This window comes from Ovis aries, chromosome 18, assembly GCF_016772045.2.
Source record: "Ovis aries strain OAR_USU_Benz2616 breed Rambouillet chromosome 18, ARS-UI_Ramb_v3.0, whole genome shotgun sequence".
In the NCBI taxonomy this organism is placed as follows: domain Eukaryota; kingdom Metazoa; phylum Chordata; class Mammalia; order Artiodactyla; family Bovidae; genus Ovis; species Ovis aries.
This window is the reverse complement of record NC_056071.1, coordinates 5,021,654-5,040,000: the sequence shown is the minus strand read 5'-3', so window position 1 is coordinate 5,040,000 and position 18,347 is coordinate 5,021,654. Positions and strand designations below refer to the sequence as shown.

General features: G+C 49.7%; 1 protein-coding gene across 2 annotated transcripts in view; it reads left to right on the top strand.

Annotated features, from left to right (window-relative positions):
- The window catches only part of ALDH1A3 (aldehyde dehydrogenase 1 family member A3), a 44,782-nt gene that overhangs the window by 19,603 nt on the left and 6,832 nt on the right, over positions 1-18,347 (top strand). For both annotated transcript variants that reach the window (XM_042235022.1, XM_027957000.2), the window contains exons 8-12: positions 1,132-1,234; positions 3,483-3,667; positions 14,115-14,279; positions 15,633-15,790; positions 16,533-16,607. In XM_042235022.1, coding sequence (XP_042090956.1) covers positions 1,132-1,234; positions 3,483-3,667; positions 14,115-14,279; positions 15,633-15,790; positions 16,533-16,607 — 686 coding nt within the window. The remainder of the gene's footprint in view (positions 1-1,131; positions 1,235-3,482; positions 3,668-14,114; positions 14,280-15,632; positions 15,791-16,532; positions 16,608-18,347) is intronic.

Below are 18,347 nucleotides of genomic sequence, written 5' to 3'. Positions count from 1 at the left end.
TGACTAACACAACTATATATATAAAGGTGTGTGTAGAGAAATAGAAATTGCCTGGAAAGACTGCCAAGAAATTCTTACTGTGGCCTCCTCGGTAGGTCCTGGGGCATTAACAGATGAAGGGAAGTAAAATCTTTCCCCTTTAATTTATATGCATCTATATGTGGAATTATTTCTAACGAGAAAGCGCTTCTGTACTTAAGAAATAGATGGATAAAATCTCCCAGGCAGTAAGCATTCCTATCTCTCCTAGTTTCGTTCAGCAGGGGTCCCCAGCCCCTCTTCTGCAGCTGGAGGACAGGACCCTCAAGATGGGGACAGAGGGGTGGGGGCAGAGAGGGCCCCCCACCCCCCCTGCAGTGGCTCCCAGGTCTCCCGTCTTCTCCGTGACAGGGGGCGCGTCCCTGCCCCCGCTGCCCTCTCTTGGGACCATGGGGCCGCCCGTCGGGCCGTCTGGGTTGTCCCGGCGCACCGGCTCTGAGTGCCCTGCTTCATGCCGGCACCCTCCCCTCAGCCCTGGGAGCCCAGCTCCGCCCCCTGCTGGCCGTCTGGCCCGAGGCCCGCGTGCCCCCTGGCCTCTGAGTCTGCCGGTCCTGAGCTGGTGGCCCCAGGACGAGGCGCTGCTGAGCCAGGCCCCCCCTGCAGTGGTGTAGGGGTGACGGGCACGCAGGGGAGCTAGGGTGGCACAGCTTGCAGAGTTACCACGCTTACTTCACGGAGAAGCCGTTCTCTCCCTGCCCCCGGGGCCCTCGGTCGTGGGGTGCGTTTCCAGAGGATGGGCACCTTCCCGCCCTGCAGATCAGGTCCCCCGTTTCTCTAGCCCTTGGAGGTCCCTCAGATCAGACCAAAGGACCGCGCAGAGCGGCCACCCCTCGGTCCCTCGGGCGAGACCGGCTGCTGCTGGCGGTAGGCGGCCGGCGAGGTCAGCTCCGCCGCTCGCCGTGGGTGGCCATGGGCGAGCCACGGGCCTGCGAGGCTCCGGCCCACCCCTGCGGGGAGCCGCTCAGCGCCGGGATTCCAGCCGGGTCACGATCGGGTCCAGGAGGACACGCTGCGAGAGCCCAGGGCCTGCTCAGATCGTCCTGCCGCTTCGGCTCTGTCCGAGGCTGCTTCTGTCTGGTTTTTACCCCGAAGGTTGGGAAGCTGGTTAAGGAGGCAGCCTCCCACAGCAACCTGAAGAGGGTGACGCTGGAGCTCGGCGGGAAAAACCCCTGCATCGTGTGTGCTGATGCCGACCGTGAGTCCCCCCGCTTCCCGGAGTCGCAGCGGCTTCACTCGGCCCACAGCTTTCTCCTCGCTTCCTTGCCTGAGCCAGAACCCGTTGCGGGAAACAGGAACACGCGTCGCGGGGATGTTTCTCCACCTCGGGTCGTCGCACCGTAATAACAGGCAGATGGAGACCCGAAGGCCAGCTTCACTGCTGGGAAGCCGCCCTGGAGGAGGGCAGGTTTTATGTGTAGCCACAAGGGCCGCCTGTTTCTGCCCTTCGAGGCTGAGTTTTCCTTCCCTGTCCATGCAGAGCTGGGGCCGTGACCAGCGGGTCTGGGTCTTCTTCAGAGCCCCTGTGTGGGGTGGGGGGAGGCCAGGAGGCCGGGACGGGCACCCCCCCCCCAGGCATTCATCACTCTGCCCTCCAGCCCAGTGCCCCCTGCGCCGCTTGCCAGCTCTCGAGGACTTGAGGTCTTCCTCTCTTGTTTGTCTCAAACCTGGCAAATCAGAGGCCGGAGGCAGGGGCCCTCAGGAGTATCCTGCGGGCTTGGGCACTGTATTTCCCTTGACTGACTGCCTCTTCCCTGGGAAAGCCTGCCTGTCTAGCAGCTTGTGTCTCCTGATACAACATTAAAGTAAGCACTATTCTGGGTTGCCATGTCCAGAAGAGGGAAGAAAGGGCCACATCGGGCCGTGGCTGACCAGCTGCCCAAGGTATGATTTTCCAAGGACACTAAAACGCCTTTGCCTTGGTGAGCACCTCCCCGCCTGCCCACTGGTGCCTGGGATGCCTTTCAAGCAGTCCGAAGCCTCCCGGTCCATGGTCAGATACGGTTGGAATTGCACATTTCCCCAAGAAGTGACCCTAGCGTCGCTTCTGGCCCAGGTGTAGATCACTGGTAGCAGTTTTCCTCGCAGCAGGCTCCCGGCGGGGGAGAGGACTGGGCGAGGACTCAAGCGCCCGCGAGGGAAGGGGAGCTGGGTGTGAAGACGGACTGCTCGTTTTCGCCTGGTTTGCTGCTTTCCTACGGGAAGTAGGACCAGTGTTGCTAATGGTCTGTGCAGCCACGTGGGGCAGTCCTGGGTGCCCCTCCACCGTGACCCACATGTGGAGCTTGAAGCTCCAGTCTCAGAGAGCAGGACTCCTGTTGAGCCCTCCTGTGACCCCAGGCCCTTCTGTCCATCAGCATGCTCTCTTCCCTCGCAACCGGGAAGCCTGCAGCAGAAACAGACTCCTGTCTGAGTGTTGGCTTGACAAGGGTCATGAACACCCATCTCCTATTCCTCAGCTGGGCAGTGCCTGTCCACAAAATTCAATCCTGGCATAGCTGGCATCCCAGCTATGTAACAGTAAGATGCCACTGTCTCCCAGCACTGCAGCTGCCCCCTCCGGGTGCTGTCAGTAAGTAAATGAGCTGTTTTGGAGCAGGGGTAGTTTGAAGCTGCCTAGGAGAAGGTGTGGTGCAGGCAGAGACAGAACCTTGTGACGCTGTCCTGCTCTCACAGTGACTGACACAGAAGCCCTTGCTGGGTAACAATGGCTCTTGAAGCCCAGAGCGGCCTTCCTCAGAGCTGCCCGGAGAGCAAAGCTGGCTGATGTGGACCCTCCGCCCACGTCCAGAGGGGCCTGGCTCTTGCTTTATGCAAAGGGAAGCTGCCCTGGAGTTGGGGCGCAGGCAGGTGGGGTGTAGAAGCCCCTCAGCGAATGTCAGTGGCCTCTCTCCCTGAGCACCCGGCTAGTTCAGTCTGAGTGCCTGGTTTTATTTTGGTGTAGCTCTCTACACTGCAGATCCAGCCTGCATCAGGCAGAATCAACACATGTTTTAAAACCCTTTTAAGTCACACATAGTGTTGTGTTCCTTTCATAAGCTCCCCCTTGTCACTCAAGGTGGAAAATTTCGGCCCCTTGAAAAATTCTCACCAACTGGTCAACATCAATACTTACAAACGGTTATTTTATAGACCACTACTCCCCAGAAAAGGAAGGGGAGGGATCCGTGGGCAAGGGAGATGGGGATATGAACAGTCTCCGTGCTCATTAGCACAGTAAAGATGCTGAGACATCCAGCAGTCAGGGACCTATTTAACCCGGAATTCCGTGGACCCGAAAACCCCCTTTCCCATCCTCCGCTTTTGGGAAACGCTGAGCAAAATTAATTTCTGCACCGCAGCCATCCCGAGGCCTGTTTTCCCGTGTGGGCAATTAGAGCTGCAGCTGTCGCCCGTCAGGCCCTAACGACTTAATCGCTTCCTCTCCCCGCCGCCCCTCCCTGCAGTGAGCTTGGCAGTGGCGTGCGCCCATCAGGGAGTGTTCTTCAACCAAGGCCAGTGCTGCACGGCCGCCTCCAGGGTGTTCGTGGAGGAGCAGGTCTACGAGGAGTTTGTCAGGCAGAGCGTGGAGTATGCCAAGAAGCGGCCGGTTGGAGACCCCTTTGACGTCAGGACCGAACAGGGGCCCCAGGTAACTGAGGCGTCACGTCCCAAGTGCATGTTGAGGCGTTAAGCAAACAGGCTTCCAGCCCTGCACAGCTCTGCTGCTCCCTGGCTTCAGGGTCCCTCTTGAAGCAAGGGCTCCCTTACCCGCTTGCCTGCCCACTGAGGGCTGTTGTTCCAATGCTGACTGACAGTTCAGTCCCGTCAGGCCTTGGTAAGGTTATAAACTCAGAGTGGACACACAGACAGTCAACTCTTCACGGCAGATAATACTGAGCTCTGGGCCTTGGCAGAAGAGAGGCATTCCCAGTTCACAAGCCCGTGTGCCTGCACCCTCCAGCCAGAGGCACCTCTTCTCTGAGCCGCAGTGTCCCCAGGAGAGAGCCACAGGCAGAGGCTGCTTGCTTGGCTAGCCTCTCTGCAGAAGTGAGTTGGAAGCCGGGCTGAAAGGCAGCAGAGTGCAGGTGGAAGTGGCACCTGGAGTCAGAGGCTAGCGGTCTCCGAACCTATGGGATTTACAGGATGAGATGACCATCAGAATCTCAGTAGAAAGGGCTCAGAGGATTGGGATACATCTCTGAACAGCAGGAACATGTCTCTAGCAGCCTGGTTTGTGAAGCTAACAACAGGATGGAAATGATCATAACCCCAAGGTTTAATAACCTCAGTAAGAGGGCACATCCTGTATCACTTTCTAATTGTGCAGGGCAGCAGACGGATAAATATTTAAAAGAGGACAGCCAAACCATCCCATGAATTATTGAAATGGAGCTCAACAGTAACCCGCTTTGCTTGTAGCCAAAGTCCTGCTCCAGCCAGGAAATTTCAAATCACATGTCAGGACTCACCCATTTGCGTCTGTCCCAGGAGCTAGCTACTCACCCAGTGCCTTGGCCCCGTGTGTTTCCATGGGAAGCCATGCAACTGAGGACAAGTTTGGCTCTGGAATTTTGTGAAAACCACAAGCTCCTTCCAAACCTCAGTTTCCTCATCTGGAAGACAGAGCTACCTGATGAATATTAAGGAAATTTCAAGGCATCTAATAAGTTTTTATTCTTTAAGGGGAGAGGCATTAAAAGGCAGGCACCCTAAGCTAGGTAGGAGTGAATATACATGACTTCAAGCCACATCAGTTAGGTCTTGCTTGACCATCCTTGGGGGGACGCCTTGGCGGGGGAGCGGGGGTGACCACGTGGAAAAGGTTGTGTCTGGCCCCGGCGCCCACCTCTGCCTTGGCCCAGCCCGCATGCTGTAGCTCTGGTGCCACGTGACCCTGGTGGAGAGAAATATCTCTACTTGTGGCCAACATTCCGCTTCCTGTCAGGCCTCAACCCCCATCCTAGTAGTGGCCAGTGAGACAAAGTCCAGAGTCCTTGGTTGGATTTCAGGTCTGCGTACAGACGTGGCCACAAGTCATTATTGAATCTGCTGTGATTGTGAAGCTAATCCAGAATCTGTGGGAAATATGTGAGCTGATCCGTCCTAAGGAATCCCTTTTACCCCATCATTATTCGTAAGTCTCTTTCCAAGGTTTCAGGCTTGACTTCTGAAGCCAGATATAGAAACCTTCCAAGAGAGCGGAGTGGTGTTGATTTCATCAGTGCTTTTGATGCTGCTGTTGAAAGTCCTTTTGAAAACTCCCTTAAGCCATCTAACTTCAGCATATTATTTAGGGATGCTGTTGAGTTTTGGTTTTTTTTTTTTTTTTTTTCCCCTCCCAAAGTGCTTTTTCATCTACGTTAATAAGATTTTACTTTGAGAGCATTTACAGCTATCTAAATAGTCCTGTCTATCTCATACCAGTAAAACAGCTAGCTGACCAGTGTAGGGTCCACTACAGGCAGCCAGCATGCTCCAAAATTATTCAGGTTTCTTTGGCAACTGAGCAAAGAGATGCATGGACTCACACAGGCCACCTCGTGCAGGGCAGGGTCCCAAGTCCTCTCCACCCTCTCCTCTCAGCAGAGCTCCTCGCTGCCTTGGCTACTTTTGGGCCCTGCTTCTCTGTCTCTGGTGTGGTGCTCTGGCACAGCCCTCACTTCGTAGCAGGTTCTTCTCCTGCACTGTGAGGCAGCAGCTGACATTCATGGAGGATTATTAGATTTAAACAACATATTCACACAGACTCACCAGGGAGAGTCAAATCTGGATGGGTAGAGTTTCCATGGAGACCCAGTGCTGGCTGAAGGATAGATGGTCTTGGAGGTAGAACATGGTCAGCAGCCACTGAAGCTCTGTAGTTTGTTGAAGCCCCACAAATCTCTTGGTATCCAAAGAGGAGGAGAAAGCAATCCTGGCTTTTAACCCAAGACTTGGTTCACCCAGAGAGAAATTACCAGATTACCAGGCCCATTGTAATTTGAATTACTTTGTGAAATGGCAGTACATACACATGAGGGGCTTACCAGGTGGCGGAGTGGAAGGGAATCTCCCTGTCAGTGCAAGAGACATAGGAAAGATGGATTTGATCCCTGGGTCAGGAAGATCCCCTGGAGGAAGAAATGGCAACCCACTCCAGTATTCTTGCCTGGAAAGTCCCATGGACAGAGGAGCCTGGCAAGTCACAGTCCATGGGGTCGCAAAGAGTCAGACACAGCTGAGCAACTGAGCACGCATATATAAACACATGGTCAAAAGCCAAAATACATATAAAGGTCAATAGTGAGAAAGCTCCCCTCCATTCATTCATAGACATGGTTATTACTCTTCCCTCCATGGGTATCCTGTGTACTTAGTTCTTAGGTGAAAAGTCTCCAGAATTTTTTTATATACAAGCAAAATTGAGTATGTATACAAGAATGTAATATGAATTCTGGTCTCCCAGAATTTATTTTATTTATTTATTTTACCCCAGATACCTGCACACAATACTGTCTTGCACCTTGGTTCCTACCGCCTAACAAGAAACTTGAAGAGCCTTCTGTACCATACCAAACCATGGGAACCTGCCTTGTTTCTTTCTATAAGTACATAGAATTCTGCTGTATGAATCCAACAGAATTTTAGAAACATGTACTGATAAGTATGTGGGTGTGTGCAATCACATACAGTGCCACAGAATATGTCATTCTACACATGTGCAAGGAAATCCACAGGACGCATTGCCCAAGTGGGATTTCCGAGTGAGAGCACATTTGTAATTTCTCTAAGCATCGCCAATTTACCTTTGAAAAGGGTGAACCGATTCATGCTCCCACCAACCTTGTATGAGCCTGCCTATTTCTCCAGCCTTACTAACAATATGTATGGCGTTTTGCCCATCTGATAGTTAAAAATGATATCTCGTTTGTTTTCAATGTACATATATCTCTTATGGGCTTCCCGGGTAGCTCAGCTGGTAAAGAACTTGCCTGCAATGTGGGACACCTAGGTTCGATCCCTGGGGTGGGAAGATCCCCTGGAGGAGGGCATGGCAACCCACTCCAGTATTCTTGCCTGGAGAAAGTCCATGGACAGAGGAGCCTGGTGGGCTACAGTTTATGGTGTCTCAAAGAGTCGGACCCGACTGAGCAGCTAAGCACAGCCCAGCAGCACAGCACACAGCATAGCATATCTCTTATAATGAGTAGAGAGGAACATATTAGTATTATGTTTAAAGGTCATTTATGTTTCCTTTTTTATCAACCGTGTGTGTGCTTTGCATATTTTTCGCTTGTACTGCTGATCATTTTTGTCACTTATAAGAACTCTTTACATCCTAGAGACATTAGCTTTATCTATTATGTGACTTGTCAGTTTTTTCCAGTTTGTTGTTTTGCCCTTTGACTTTGCTTATGATGCTTTTGCCTTCTTTTTTTACTTACTCAAAATTATCAATCTTTTCTTCTTGGTTTCTGCATTTCAAGTCATAGAAAGGCCATCAGCACTCCTGTTTTACCAAGGCATTCTCCCACCTGAGAGAATCTGAAAACTTTTTATGACTTCACATTTCATGATTAAGTCTTTGATCTATTTGGAATCTATCCTAGTACAAAGTGTGAGGTATGGATCATGTTGGTATTTTAACACTGAATCCACATTTCATCAGATGGTTGGAAAGGGGCTTGCATGGTTTCTGCCCACTCTTTCAAAGAAAGTCAGCCTGTGCCTCAGGGACAGAGTCATCCAAATGAACCATTCAGTTCAATTCAGTCACTCAGTTCAGTTCAGTTCAGTTCGGTCGCTCAGTCGTGTCCGACTCTTTGTGACCCCATGAACTGCGGCACGCCAGGCCTCCCTGTCCATCACCAACTCCCAGAGTTCACTCAAACTCACGTCCATTGAGTCGGTGATGCCATCCAGCCATCTCATCTTCTGTCGTCCCCTTCTCCTCCTGTCCCCAATCCCTCCCAGCATCAGAGTCTTTTCTAATGAGTCAACTCTTGGCATGAGGTGGCCAAAGTACTGGAGTTTCAGCTTTAGCATCATTCCTTCCAGAGAACACCCAGAACGGATCTACTTCAGAATGGACTGGTTGGATCTCCTTGCAGTCCAAGGGACTCTCCAATACCACAGTTCAAAAGCATCAATTCTTCAGCACTCAGCTTTCTTCACAGTACAACTCACACATCCATATATGACCACTGGAAAAACCATAGCCTTGACTAGACGGACTTTTGTTGGCAAAGTAATGTCTCTGCTCTTCAATATGCTATCTAGGTTGGTCATAACTTTCCTTCCAAGGAGTAAGCATCTTTTAATTTCACGGCTGCAATCACCATCTGCAGTGATTTTGGAGCCCCCAAAAATAAAGTCTGACACTGTTTCTACTGTTTCCCATCTACTTCCCATGAAGTGATGGGACCAGATGCCATAATCTTCATTTTCTGAATGTTGAGCTTTAAGCCAACTTTTTCACTCTCCTCTTTCACTTTCATCAAGAGGCTTTTTAGCTCCTCTTCACTTTCTGCCATAAGGGTGGTGTCATCTGCATATCTGAGGTTATTGATATTTCTCGCAGCAATCTTGATTCCAGCTTGTGCTTCTTCCAGCCCAGCGTTTCTCATAATGTACTCTGCATAGAAGTTAAATAAGCAGGGTGACAATATATAGCCTTGACATACTCCTTTTCCTATTTGGAACCAGTTTGTTGTTCCATGTCCAGTTCTAACTGTTGTTTCCTTACCTGTGTATAGGTTTCTCAAGAGGCAGGTCAGGTGGTCTGGTATTCCCATCTCTTTCAGAATTTTCCACAGTTTATTGTGGTCCACACAGTCAAAGGCTTTGGCATACTCAATAAAGCAGAAATAGATGTTTTTCTGGAATTCTCGTGCTTTTTCGATGATCCAACAGATATTGGCAATTTGATCTCTGCTTCCTCTGACTTTTCTAAAACCAGCTTGAACATCAGGGAGTTCATGGTTCACGTATTGCTGAAGCCTGGCTTGGAGAATCTTGAGCATTACTTTACTAGCATGTGAGATGAGTGCAATTGTGCAGTAGTTCCAGAATTCTTTGGCATTGCCTTTCTTTGGGATTAGAATGAAAACTGACCTGTTCCAGTCCTGTGGCCACTGCTGAGTTTTCGAAATTTGCTGGCATATTGAATGCAGCACTTTCACAGCATCATCTTCCAGGATTTGAAATAGCTCAACTGGAATTCCATCACCTCCACTAGCTTTGTTCATAGTGATGCTTCCTAAGGCCCACTTGACTTCACATTCCAGGATGTCTGGCTCTTGGTGAGTGATCACACCATTATGATTATCTTGGTCGTGAAGATCTTTTTTGTACAGTTGTCCTGTGTATTCTTGCCACCTTTCTTAATATCTTCTGCTTCTGTTAGGTCCATACCATTTCTGTCCTTTATCAAGCCCATCTTTGCATGAAATGTTCCCTTGGTATCTCTAATTTTCTTGAAGAGATCTCTAGTCTTTCCCATTCTGTTGTTTTCCTCTATTTCTTTGCATTGTTGCTCAGTTGTGTCCAACTCTTTGCGACCCCATGGACTGGAGCACATCAGGCCTCCCTGTTCATCACCAACTCCCAGGGCTTGGTCAAACTCATGTCCATCAAGTCGGTGATGCCATCCAACCATCTCATCCTCTGTCATCCCCTTCTCTCCTACCTTCAGTCTTTCCAAACATCAGGGTCTTTTCCAATGAGTGAGTTCTTCACATCAGGTGGCCATAGTATTGGAGTTTCAACTTCAGCATCAGTCCTTCCAATGAATATTCAGGACCAGTTTCCTTTAGGATTGGCTGGTTTGATCTCCTTGCAGTCCAAGGGACTCTCAAGAGTCTTCTCCAACACCACAGTTCAAAAGCATCAATTTTTTGGTGCTCAGCTCTCTTTATGGTCCAACTCTCACATTCATATGTGACTACTGGAAAAACCATAGCTTTGACTAGATAGATCTTTGTTGTAAAATAGTGTCTCTGCTTTTTAATATGTATCCTGGGTTTGTCATAGCTTTTCTTCTAAGGAGCAAGTGTCTTTTATTTTCATGGCTGCAGTCATCATCTGCAGTGATTTCAGAACCCAAGAAAATAGTCTGTCACTGTTTCCATTGTTTCCTATTATTTGCCCTGAAGTGATGGGACTGGATGCCATGATCTTAGTTTTTTGAATGTTGAGTTTTAAGCCAGTTTTTCCACTCTCTTCTTTCACTTTCATCAAGAAGCTCTTTAGTTCCTCTTCACTTTCTGCCATAAGGGTGGTGTCATCTGCATATCTGAGGTTATTGATGTTTCTCCTGGCAATCTTGATTCCAGCTTGTGCTCTATCCAGCTCAGCATTTCACATAATGTACTCAGGATAGAAGTAAATAAGCAGGGTGGCAATATACAGCCTTGATGTATTCCTTTCCCAGTTTGGAAGCAACCCATTGTTCCATGTCAGGTTCTAACTGTGACTTCTTGAACTGCATATAGGTTACTCAGAAGGCAGGTAAGGTGGTGTGGTAGTCCCATCTCTTGAAGAATTTTCCACAGTTTGTTGTGATACACACAGGTAAAGGCTTTAGAGTAGTCAATGAGGCAGAAGTAGATGTGTTTTTGAATTCTTTTGCGTTTTCGATGATCCAGATGTTGGCAATTTGATCTTTCATTCCTCTGCCTTTTCTAAATCCAGCTTGAACACCTGGAAGTTCTCAGTTCAGATACTGTAGAAGTCTCTCTTGGAGAATTTGAGTATTGCTTTTCTAGCATGTGAGATGAATGCAGTTGTGAGGTAGTTTGAACATTCTTTGGGACTGAAAGAAAACTGACCTTTTCCAGTCCTGTGGCCACTGCTGAGTTTTCCAAATTTACTGGCATATTGAGTGTAGCACTTTCACTGCATCGTCTTTTAGGACTTGAAATAGCTCAACTGGAATTCTATCACCTCCACTAGCTTTGTTTATAGTGATGCTTTCTAAGGCCCACTTGGCTTCACACTCCAGGATGTCTGGCTCTAGGTGAGTGATCACACCATCGTGATTATCTGGGTCATGAAGATATTTTTTGTACAGTTGTCCTGTGTATTCTTGCCACCTCTTCTTAATATCTTCTGGTTCTGTTAGGTCCATACCATTTCTGTCGTTTATTGCCAGGGTCTAGCCCCCACAGGATCCAGGGGAACCCGAGGGAGAAACAGCGTTGGCGAATGAATGAATGAATGAGAGAGGAATACAGGAGAGAAAGAGGCTGATATTCCTTGGTTTACACAGAAAGCCAATAAAGCCCTGAGACAAGGGGCTTGCCCTGTTCACAGAGGCCACAGGTGCCCTCCTGGTCTCCCAAGGGAGTGAAGACGCAGAACGTCTTCCCGTTCAGGTCTTATAAACCCGGGCAGATAAGTGAACGCAGAGAGCCTCTATGCTCCAAGGGATCAGCCTGAAAAAGAGAGTAAGAGAGAGAAAGAAAGGAAAAAAAAAAAAAGAGAGAGAGAGACATGGGTGACCAAGCTTCTTTGAGCGAGGCCCCTTATTTTATTTTCAAAAAGGATTTTTATAATTTAACTTGTACATAGAGGGAAATGAAAGATGCAAGGTCATACAGAGTCAGCCCAAACATTCCAGCAGTTTTGCCCTTATCGAAACCAAGATTTTTTCTGCATACCTTTCCCACCAATGATGTTGTGTACATTATCTTCTGGCCTTGGAGGCCTGTGAACATTTTGATAAAGGCTGCTCAACCAGAAAACTTATTTTCCCTCAAAATGTTTTTTCTTTATATTTCTAATCTATGTCAGCCTCAGAAAATGCTAAACAGAGTTATATTTCTCACAGAGCAAAGGTGCAGTGAGTTACAGGAAAGAACCAATTAGCTCAAAGGTCTGATGTGGTTAAATTCAAGGCTACACTTGTTTTTCTTACATTCCAACTATGCTAACTAATGCACTCCCAGGTGCACAGTGGATAAGAGATATGGGAACTTAGCAACAAGCATTGGCCCAATAATGAAATCCTACACCAGCACTACTCTAATAACTTTTAACTCTTTGAAGAGCTCTATGTTTTAGGCTTCCCGTGCCTCTCACAGTTGGGAGGCTGCAAATAATCACATGTGTAGCCGCAAGAGTCTGGATAAACCTGCCAAGCAAGCTAGAATGCTAACAGAGGGTATTTGATTTGAAATATTCCTCTCATGTCCAGGAGACTTATTAGCTAGAGCCCTAAGTTGATTTTCTCCAGAGAAAGGTGATCGGGGATAGACCCCTGTTAATGTCAGAAGAGTTGGTGAAAGGCACAAAACAGTAAGACAGACAGATTCTAGTTTTGGGGTAGATGCTCAAGCTGGTCTATGGAGCCCCTCAAGTCCTGAAGCCTTGCTTAACAGTTTTCTTCCACATGACCTTGTCATGGGTGGGATGGCTCCTGGCACTTTATCGAGCCCATCTTTGCATGAAGTGTTCCCTTGGTATTTCTAATTTTCTTGAAGAGATCTCTAGTCTTTCCCATCCTATTGTTTCCCTCTGTTTCTTTGCATTGATCACTCAGGAAGGCTTTCTTGTCTCTCCTTGCTATTCTTCAGAACTCTGCATTTAGACAGATATATCTTTCCTTTTCTCCTTAGGTTTGCTTATTTTTTTTATTCAAATTTGCTTAAGTTGAGCCACTTTTTTACTTGAAAGTCACAGCTACAGCAAACCTATCTAACAAAACTCTGGCTCTCCCAGGCAGAGAGAAAGGGGATTTACAACAGAGTCATGGTAAGAACAGGGCTCCCATGGACTTGGTAAGAAGGACCATTTTGAGTGGGGAGAGCACTTTCCCACCTTAAGTCTCCCAGAGAGGTGCCCTTTGCCAGCTGGTTGAGTATAGCATCGACAAGCTGGATATTTATAGGGTACATTCCAGCCGAGGAGATCCCTTAAACACAGAGGCAGAAAGTAGAGCTCTTCTGATGAGCTGGCTCCCCACCAACCAGGAGCAGCCTGTCTACCCCCTTGAGCCTCTATTTTGTGTCCATGGGTGATGAGTAAGGTTGTCAGCATTATTTCTCACTTCTCTGCCCTGTGGATGGAGAATTCCAGGAAGTGTTACACTCTGATCTGTGGTGCCCTAGGAGCAGTGTCCAGTTTTGCCAGATAAAATACATGGCAACTAGTTCAAATGCTGAAGCTGAAGCTCCAGTATTTGGCCACCTGATGCAAAGAGCCAACTCATAGGAAAAGACCCTGATGCTGGGATAGATTGAGGGCAGGAGGACAAGCGGGCAACAGAGGGTGAGATGGTTGGATGGCATCACCGATTCAATGGACATGAGTTTGAGCAAACTCCGGGAGATGGTGAAGGACAGGGAAGCCTGGCATGCTGCAATCCATGGGGTCACAAACAGTCAGACACAACTTAGCAACTAAGCAATAACAACCCAGGTCAGATAAACAGTGGGTACATTTTTAGCATAAGTATCTCCCAAATATTGTTCGGGATTTGCTTATACTTTAAAAATTGTTTCCTGTTTTTTTAGGAATTCAAATTTAATTGGGTACCCTGTGGTTTTATTTGCTAAATCTGACAACCCTAGAAAGATTCGAGAGTTAGAACCAAGAATATGACTACTTCAGATTTTGTTTCACCCATGGATTTGCTTAAGAGCATGGCTTCCCTGAGGGCTAAGTGGGTAGAGAATCCGCCTGCAACGTAGGAGACACAGGAAATGTGGGTTTGATCCCTGGGTTGGGAAAATCCCCTGGAGAAGGAAATGGCAACCCACTCCAGTATTCTTGCCTGGAAAGTCCCATGGACAAGGGCGTCTGGCAGGTTGCAGTCCAGGGGGTCGCAAGTCCAGTCGGACTTGACTGAGCGACTAAGCACACAGCACCCATGGAGGGGGTCAGATGGATGAATACACTCATACCTGGAGAGGATGAGAACAGCCCGTCTCTCCCCTGCCCCAGAGAACCTAGATTTGTGCGTTGGAGCTACATTTGCATACAAGGCACATCTGGTCCATGAATTTTGTCTTGGCTAGAACATAATGAGATCAGCCACCACATAGGAGGCTGTTGGACACATACACTGGCAGCCAGCATCCAGAAAGAAGCCAAGCTCACCTCCCTCTGTTTTACAGATTGACCAGAAGCAGTTCGACAAAATCCTCGATCTGATCGAGAGCGGAAAGAAGGAGGGAGCCAAGCTGGAATGCGGGGGCTCCGCCATGGAAGACAGGGGGCTCTTCATCAAACCCACCGTCTTCTCAGAAGTTACAGACACCATGCGGATCGCCAAAGAGGAGGTCAGGGGGCTGCTAGGAAAACCATGTCCTGTGCTGAGCTGGGGCCCTGGGGGCAGGGAAGGGGGCTGGGCCTTTCAAAAAGAGCCTTCTCCAGGGCCAAGGGATCCCCGAAGCCTTTGGGAAGGGAATGTTTTCCTTGCTCTGTGGTCTTTTCCCTCTCCTCTGGAGTCCTCTGGGCGGTCATCCTGCCCCAGGACCCGTGAGCTCTTTGTAGAGCTTGTCCTAACCCCCACTTCCATGCCTTGCTCATCCTCTCTGGGAACAACAGTCCCTCTTCTGTGCTCTGACGTGTTCTCAGGTTAGCTGGGGGTGGAGAGCCATTGCAGCCTGTGCTCTTATCAGAAACTGAGCCAGGGATTCAGGGCCCAAAGCCGCATTCACTCCCCCAGACAAAACCTAAATGGCAACTGTTCATCCCGAAGACCTGTCCTGACTAGAAGTCTCTTAGTAGCTGTCCATCATGGGCGTCCTTGGAGTGGTGGAAATTAGGGTAACTCCTGTAAGAGTGTAATTCTGTCTTTCAGGGCCACTGTTAAGCTAGCTGGAAGTGGTTCCCACCTGGGTCCCAGGTGCCTGGACCTCAGGCTGTGGCACTTTGGGGGGCATGTGAAAGAGGGAATCACTGCCAGAGTCTTGCTGGTATGAGCTGTTTATACATGCTCTCCTTGGGATTTCTGGGGGTTACTAACTGTACCGTGATGGCGTGAGACTCAGCTGTTTAGCCTCCGTGAGAGAAGCTCCTTGGGAACCAGGGAGGTGTTTTGGCAGGCTGACACTGTCCTCCTGAGCTGTGGCGCTGAACACTGAATCCATTACAGGCTCCTTTCAAAATTACCTCTGAATGTTCAGCCTGTAACTCTTTCCTTTTATTTGCTATGTTGCAGATGGTGAGAAACACAGCCTTGTTCCTTCCCTGGAAATTATTAGGGAAACATTTCAGGGCATCTTCCTGATAGAACACACAGCACAGAGAGGCCAGGGCCCACAGTCTGCGCCTGCAAACACCCTTCACAGTAACTTCCCAGGGATGACTTTCAGAGTTGTCTGTGCGTCCCAGCACGCAGAGGCTCCTCTGAGGCTGGGACCTCTAGACGCCTTGACCACAGTGAGAGGGTTTCCACCCAACATAGTATTTTGATAGTTATTTTTTACTTTTGTTTAGTTCAGTCTTTTCCTTCAGATTTCAACCATCGAACAGCTAAAAAGAATCCTTGGGTGCTGTCCTTCACTCATCCTCTCCCATGGGTGTGAGCACTGGGTGTGTGAAAAGAGCATACGTGAAGGAGGTGCCTGCTCAGGGCACACACGCTTCACTCTGCAGCCTCTAATTGCCATCCTTCCAATTAATCATAGATTTTTGGACCAGTGCAGCCAATACTGAAGTTCAAAAATATTGAAGAAGTGATCAAAAGAGCAAATAGTCTTGAATATGGACTCACAGCAGCTGTGTTCACAAAAAACCTCGATAAAGCACTGAAGCTGGCCTCTGCGTTAGAGTCTGGAACTGTCTGGTAAGTAGAGCGTGAGTGCCCAGCCCCCGAGCTGCCGGCCAGCCGGTCTCCTTACCCTTCTGTAAGCAGAGAGCTTTCCGTCCTTTGTTATGCACCACACACGCCTGAGCATGTTGCCCCCTCTTCGTGACCACCTTCATCATCTCTGTCTCACAGCTGAGGGACTCGAGACGCAGAGAGACTCTGTGACTTGCCCAGGGTCACACAGCCAGCACAAGGCAGAGCAGAGCTCAGAGCCAGCCATTCAGCTCTGATGAAACTGGTGCTCTTCACCACCGCGTTGGATCTCCCCTTTTTATTCTAAGAGCAGTGCATGTTCTTGTACAAAGTATGGATGAAAGTCTCTCTTTCATCCTCTGATGACACTATCCTCATTTTAAAGATAATCTTAGAAGATAAGTGTGAATTGGAGGCCAAGAAGCAGGAGAACTTTGAAATGAGTCCTGTCTCATTTCAGAGCTGATTCTTATCCCCTCAGCAAAATTCACCTCTGTCTTTTTCTCCCCTTGTCATTTCCTTCCTACCCCCGTGAGAAGATTTATACTTCACGATATTCAAACTTTAGTTTCTGGTGGTGAGAACAAGAAGGCAGAGATTGAAAACAAAGCTTTCCTGGTATAAAACCTGGACAGAGACCATGGCTTCGGCAATGCTCTGCACCCAGCACCAAGTGCCCGCAGCACTCAAGGGCTGGCCGGGTCCTCTCCCGGTGACCACGAGCGTCTCTCTCTTCCCTTTCCAGGATCAATTGCTACAATGCCATCTATGCACAGGCTCCGTTTGGTGGCTTCAAAATGTCGGGGAACGGCAGAGAACTGTAAGTGTTCCCGTCACTGCACGCCTGTCCGCAGGGCGGACGGAAGACTCACTAGGTCTGCAGGGTGGTGGCGGGTGCTTGGTCCAGAGCCTTGCCCTATGCTCGTGTGTGCCAGTCTGCTCAGCTGTACCTGCGGGCCGGTGGTCCTTTCCCTCTGGGCTGGGCTGGCCCCCTGTCTTCTCTCCCTCTCCTCCTGCCCCACCTGCCCCCTCCTGCCCCAGGACTGACCCCCAGCCTCAGCGACCCCCAGCACCCAGCCCACATGGAGCTGTGCAGCAGGTGCTTGAACCACCGCATGAGGACAGGGCAGGGCTGGAGAAGCCTGCGGCAAGGAGGGTGGGCACTCTCCGTGGTCAGGGTGTGGCTCTTCTGCCCACTAGTAAGGTCTCAGGACAGACCCAACATGCTGAGCCTCTCAGCCTGTCACACTATGCCCTCCTTCACGGTTCCCTTCTGTCTTACCCTTTGGGAGGCTGTGCCCCATCAGCCTAGGCTGTGGTCTCCTGTATCGGGCCCAAGATAAAAGGCCCCGCCTCCTGATTTCTTCACATGAAGGGCCGGCAAATTTCAGGCAGACACACTCGTGCAGTCCATCGGAGGTGGGTACTGCTGCTGTCCCTGTTTTTAGATGAGAAAACTCAGGGAAGTCCTGTGCCTTCCCCAGTTCACACTGCCAGTGAGTGACAAAGCTGGGACTGGCCTCTTTTTTATTAATTGGTGTACTCACTTATTCATTAGCCGTGATGGGTCTTCACTGCTGTGCGGCCTTTTCTCTAGCGGCGGCTGGTGGGAGCTACTCTTCATTGTGCTGTGCGGGCTTCTGACTGCAGTGGCTTCCTTTGGGCGTGGGGCTCTGGGGCACGCACTTCGGTAATTAAGGTTCCTGAGCACAGGCTCAATAGTGTGGCATTGGGCTTGGTTGCTCTGCGGCATGTGGGATCTTCCCGGACCAGGGATGCAACCCACGCCTCCTGCCTTGACAGGTGGGTTCTTTCTATCTCTGAACCACCAGGGAAGCCCCTGAGGGTGAACTCAAACCCTGCACACCACAGGGCCTTGCTCCCCTGGACTCCCCTCATCTGTCTCCTCTGCGCTGTGGCCTCAGCCAGCCCCACCAAGGCCTCCTCTAGGGGCTAGGTGCAGCCTCCACCCACAGCAGAAACTTCAGTCCCCGAAGCAGGTATCCTTGGGTGTCAGAGCTACAGGAAGGGTGTGTGGGACCCACCTGATCCTAGGCAGCTGACTCCTACCCTCTGTCCACTCCCTGCTTTCCTGGCCTGCATCTCCCCACTCCTCTGTGGTTCTGCCTGTCCGCTGCAGGACAGGCCCGGTGTCTGCTGCACCCAGTCCACGTATCACCCTGCTGATTAGCCACAGTGGGGACTTTTGTGGATGTCTGTTTTTTTGACCGTTGGCATATATTTTTCCCAAAGCTTTTGACAATGTACTTTGACATAATCCACAAGGAGCCCAGAAACTGGCTCGAAAACCAGTCCCCACTTCCAGTTGTCTCTAATTAATGTCTGCACGTTGTGGTAAGTTCCCCTTTTCCATGCGGAGCCCCATGTGGTGGATTCCATGGTTTTCCCCGTCCCCCGGCTCCTGGCCACCCACGGGCCCCTCACGTCTCCCCCTGTGCAGATCTGGGAACAAAGCCTGCAGTTTCTCCTCCTCCTGGCTGTTTTTCTTAGTTCTTTGTTTAGCTTTGCAATACAGTAAGGGAAAAAAAATCCACACTGT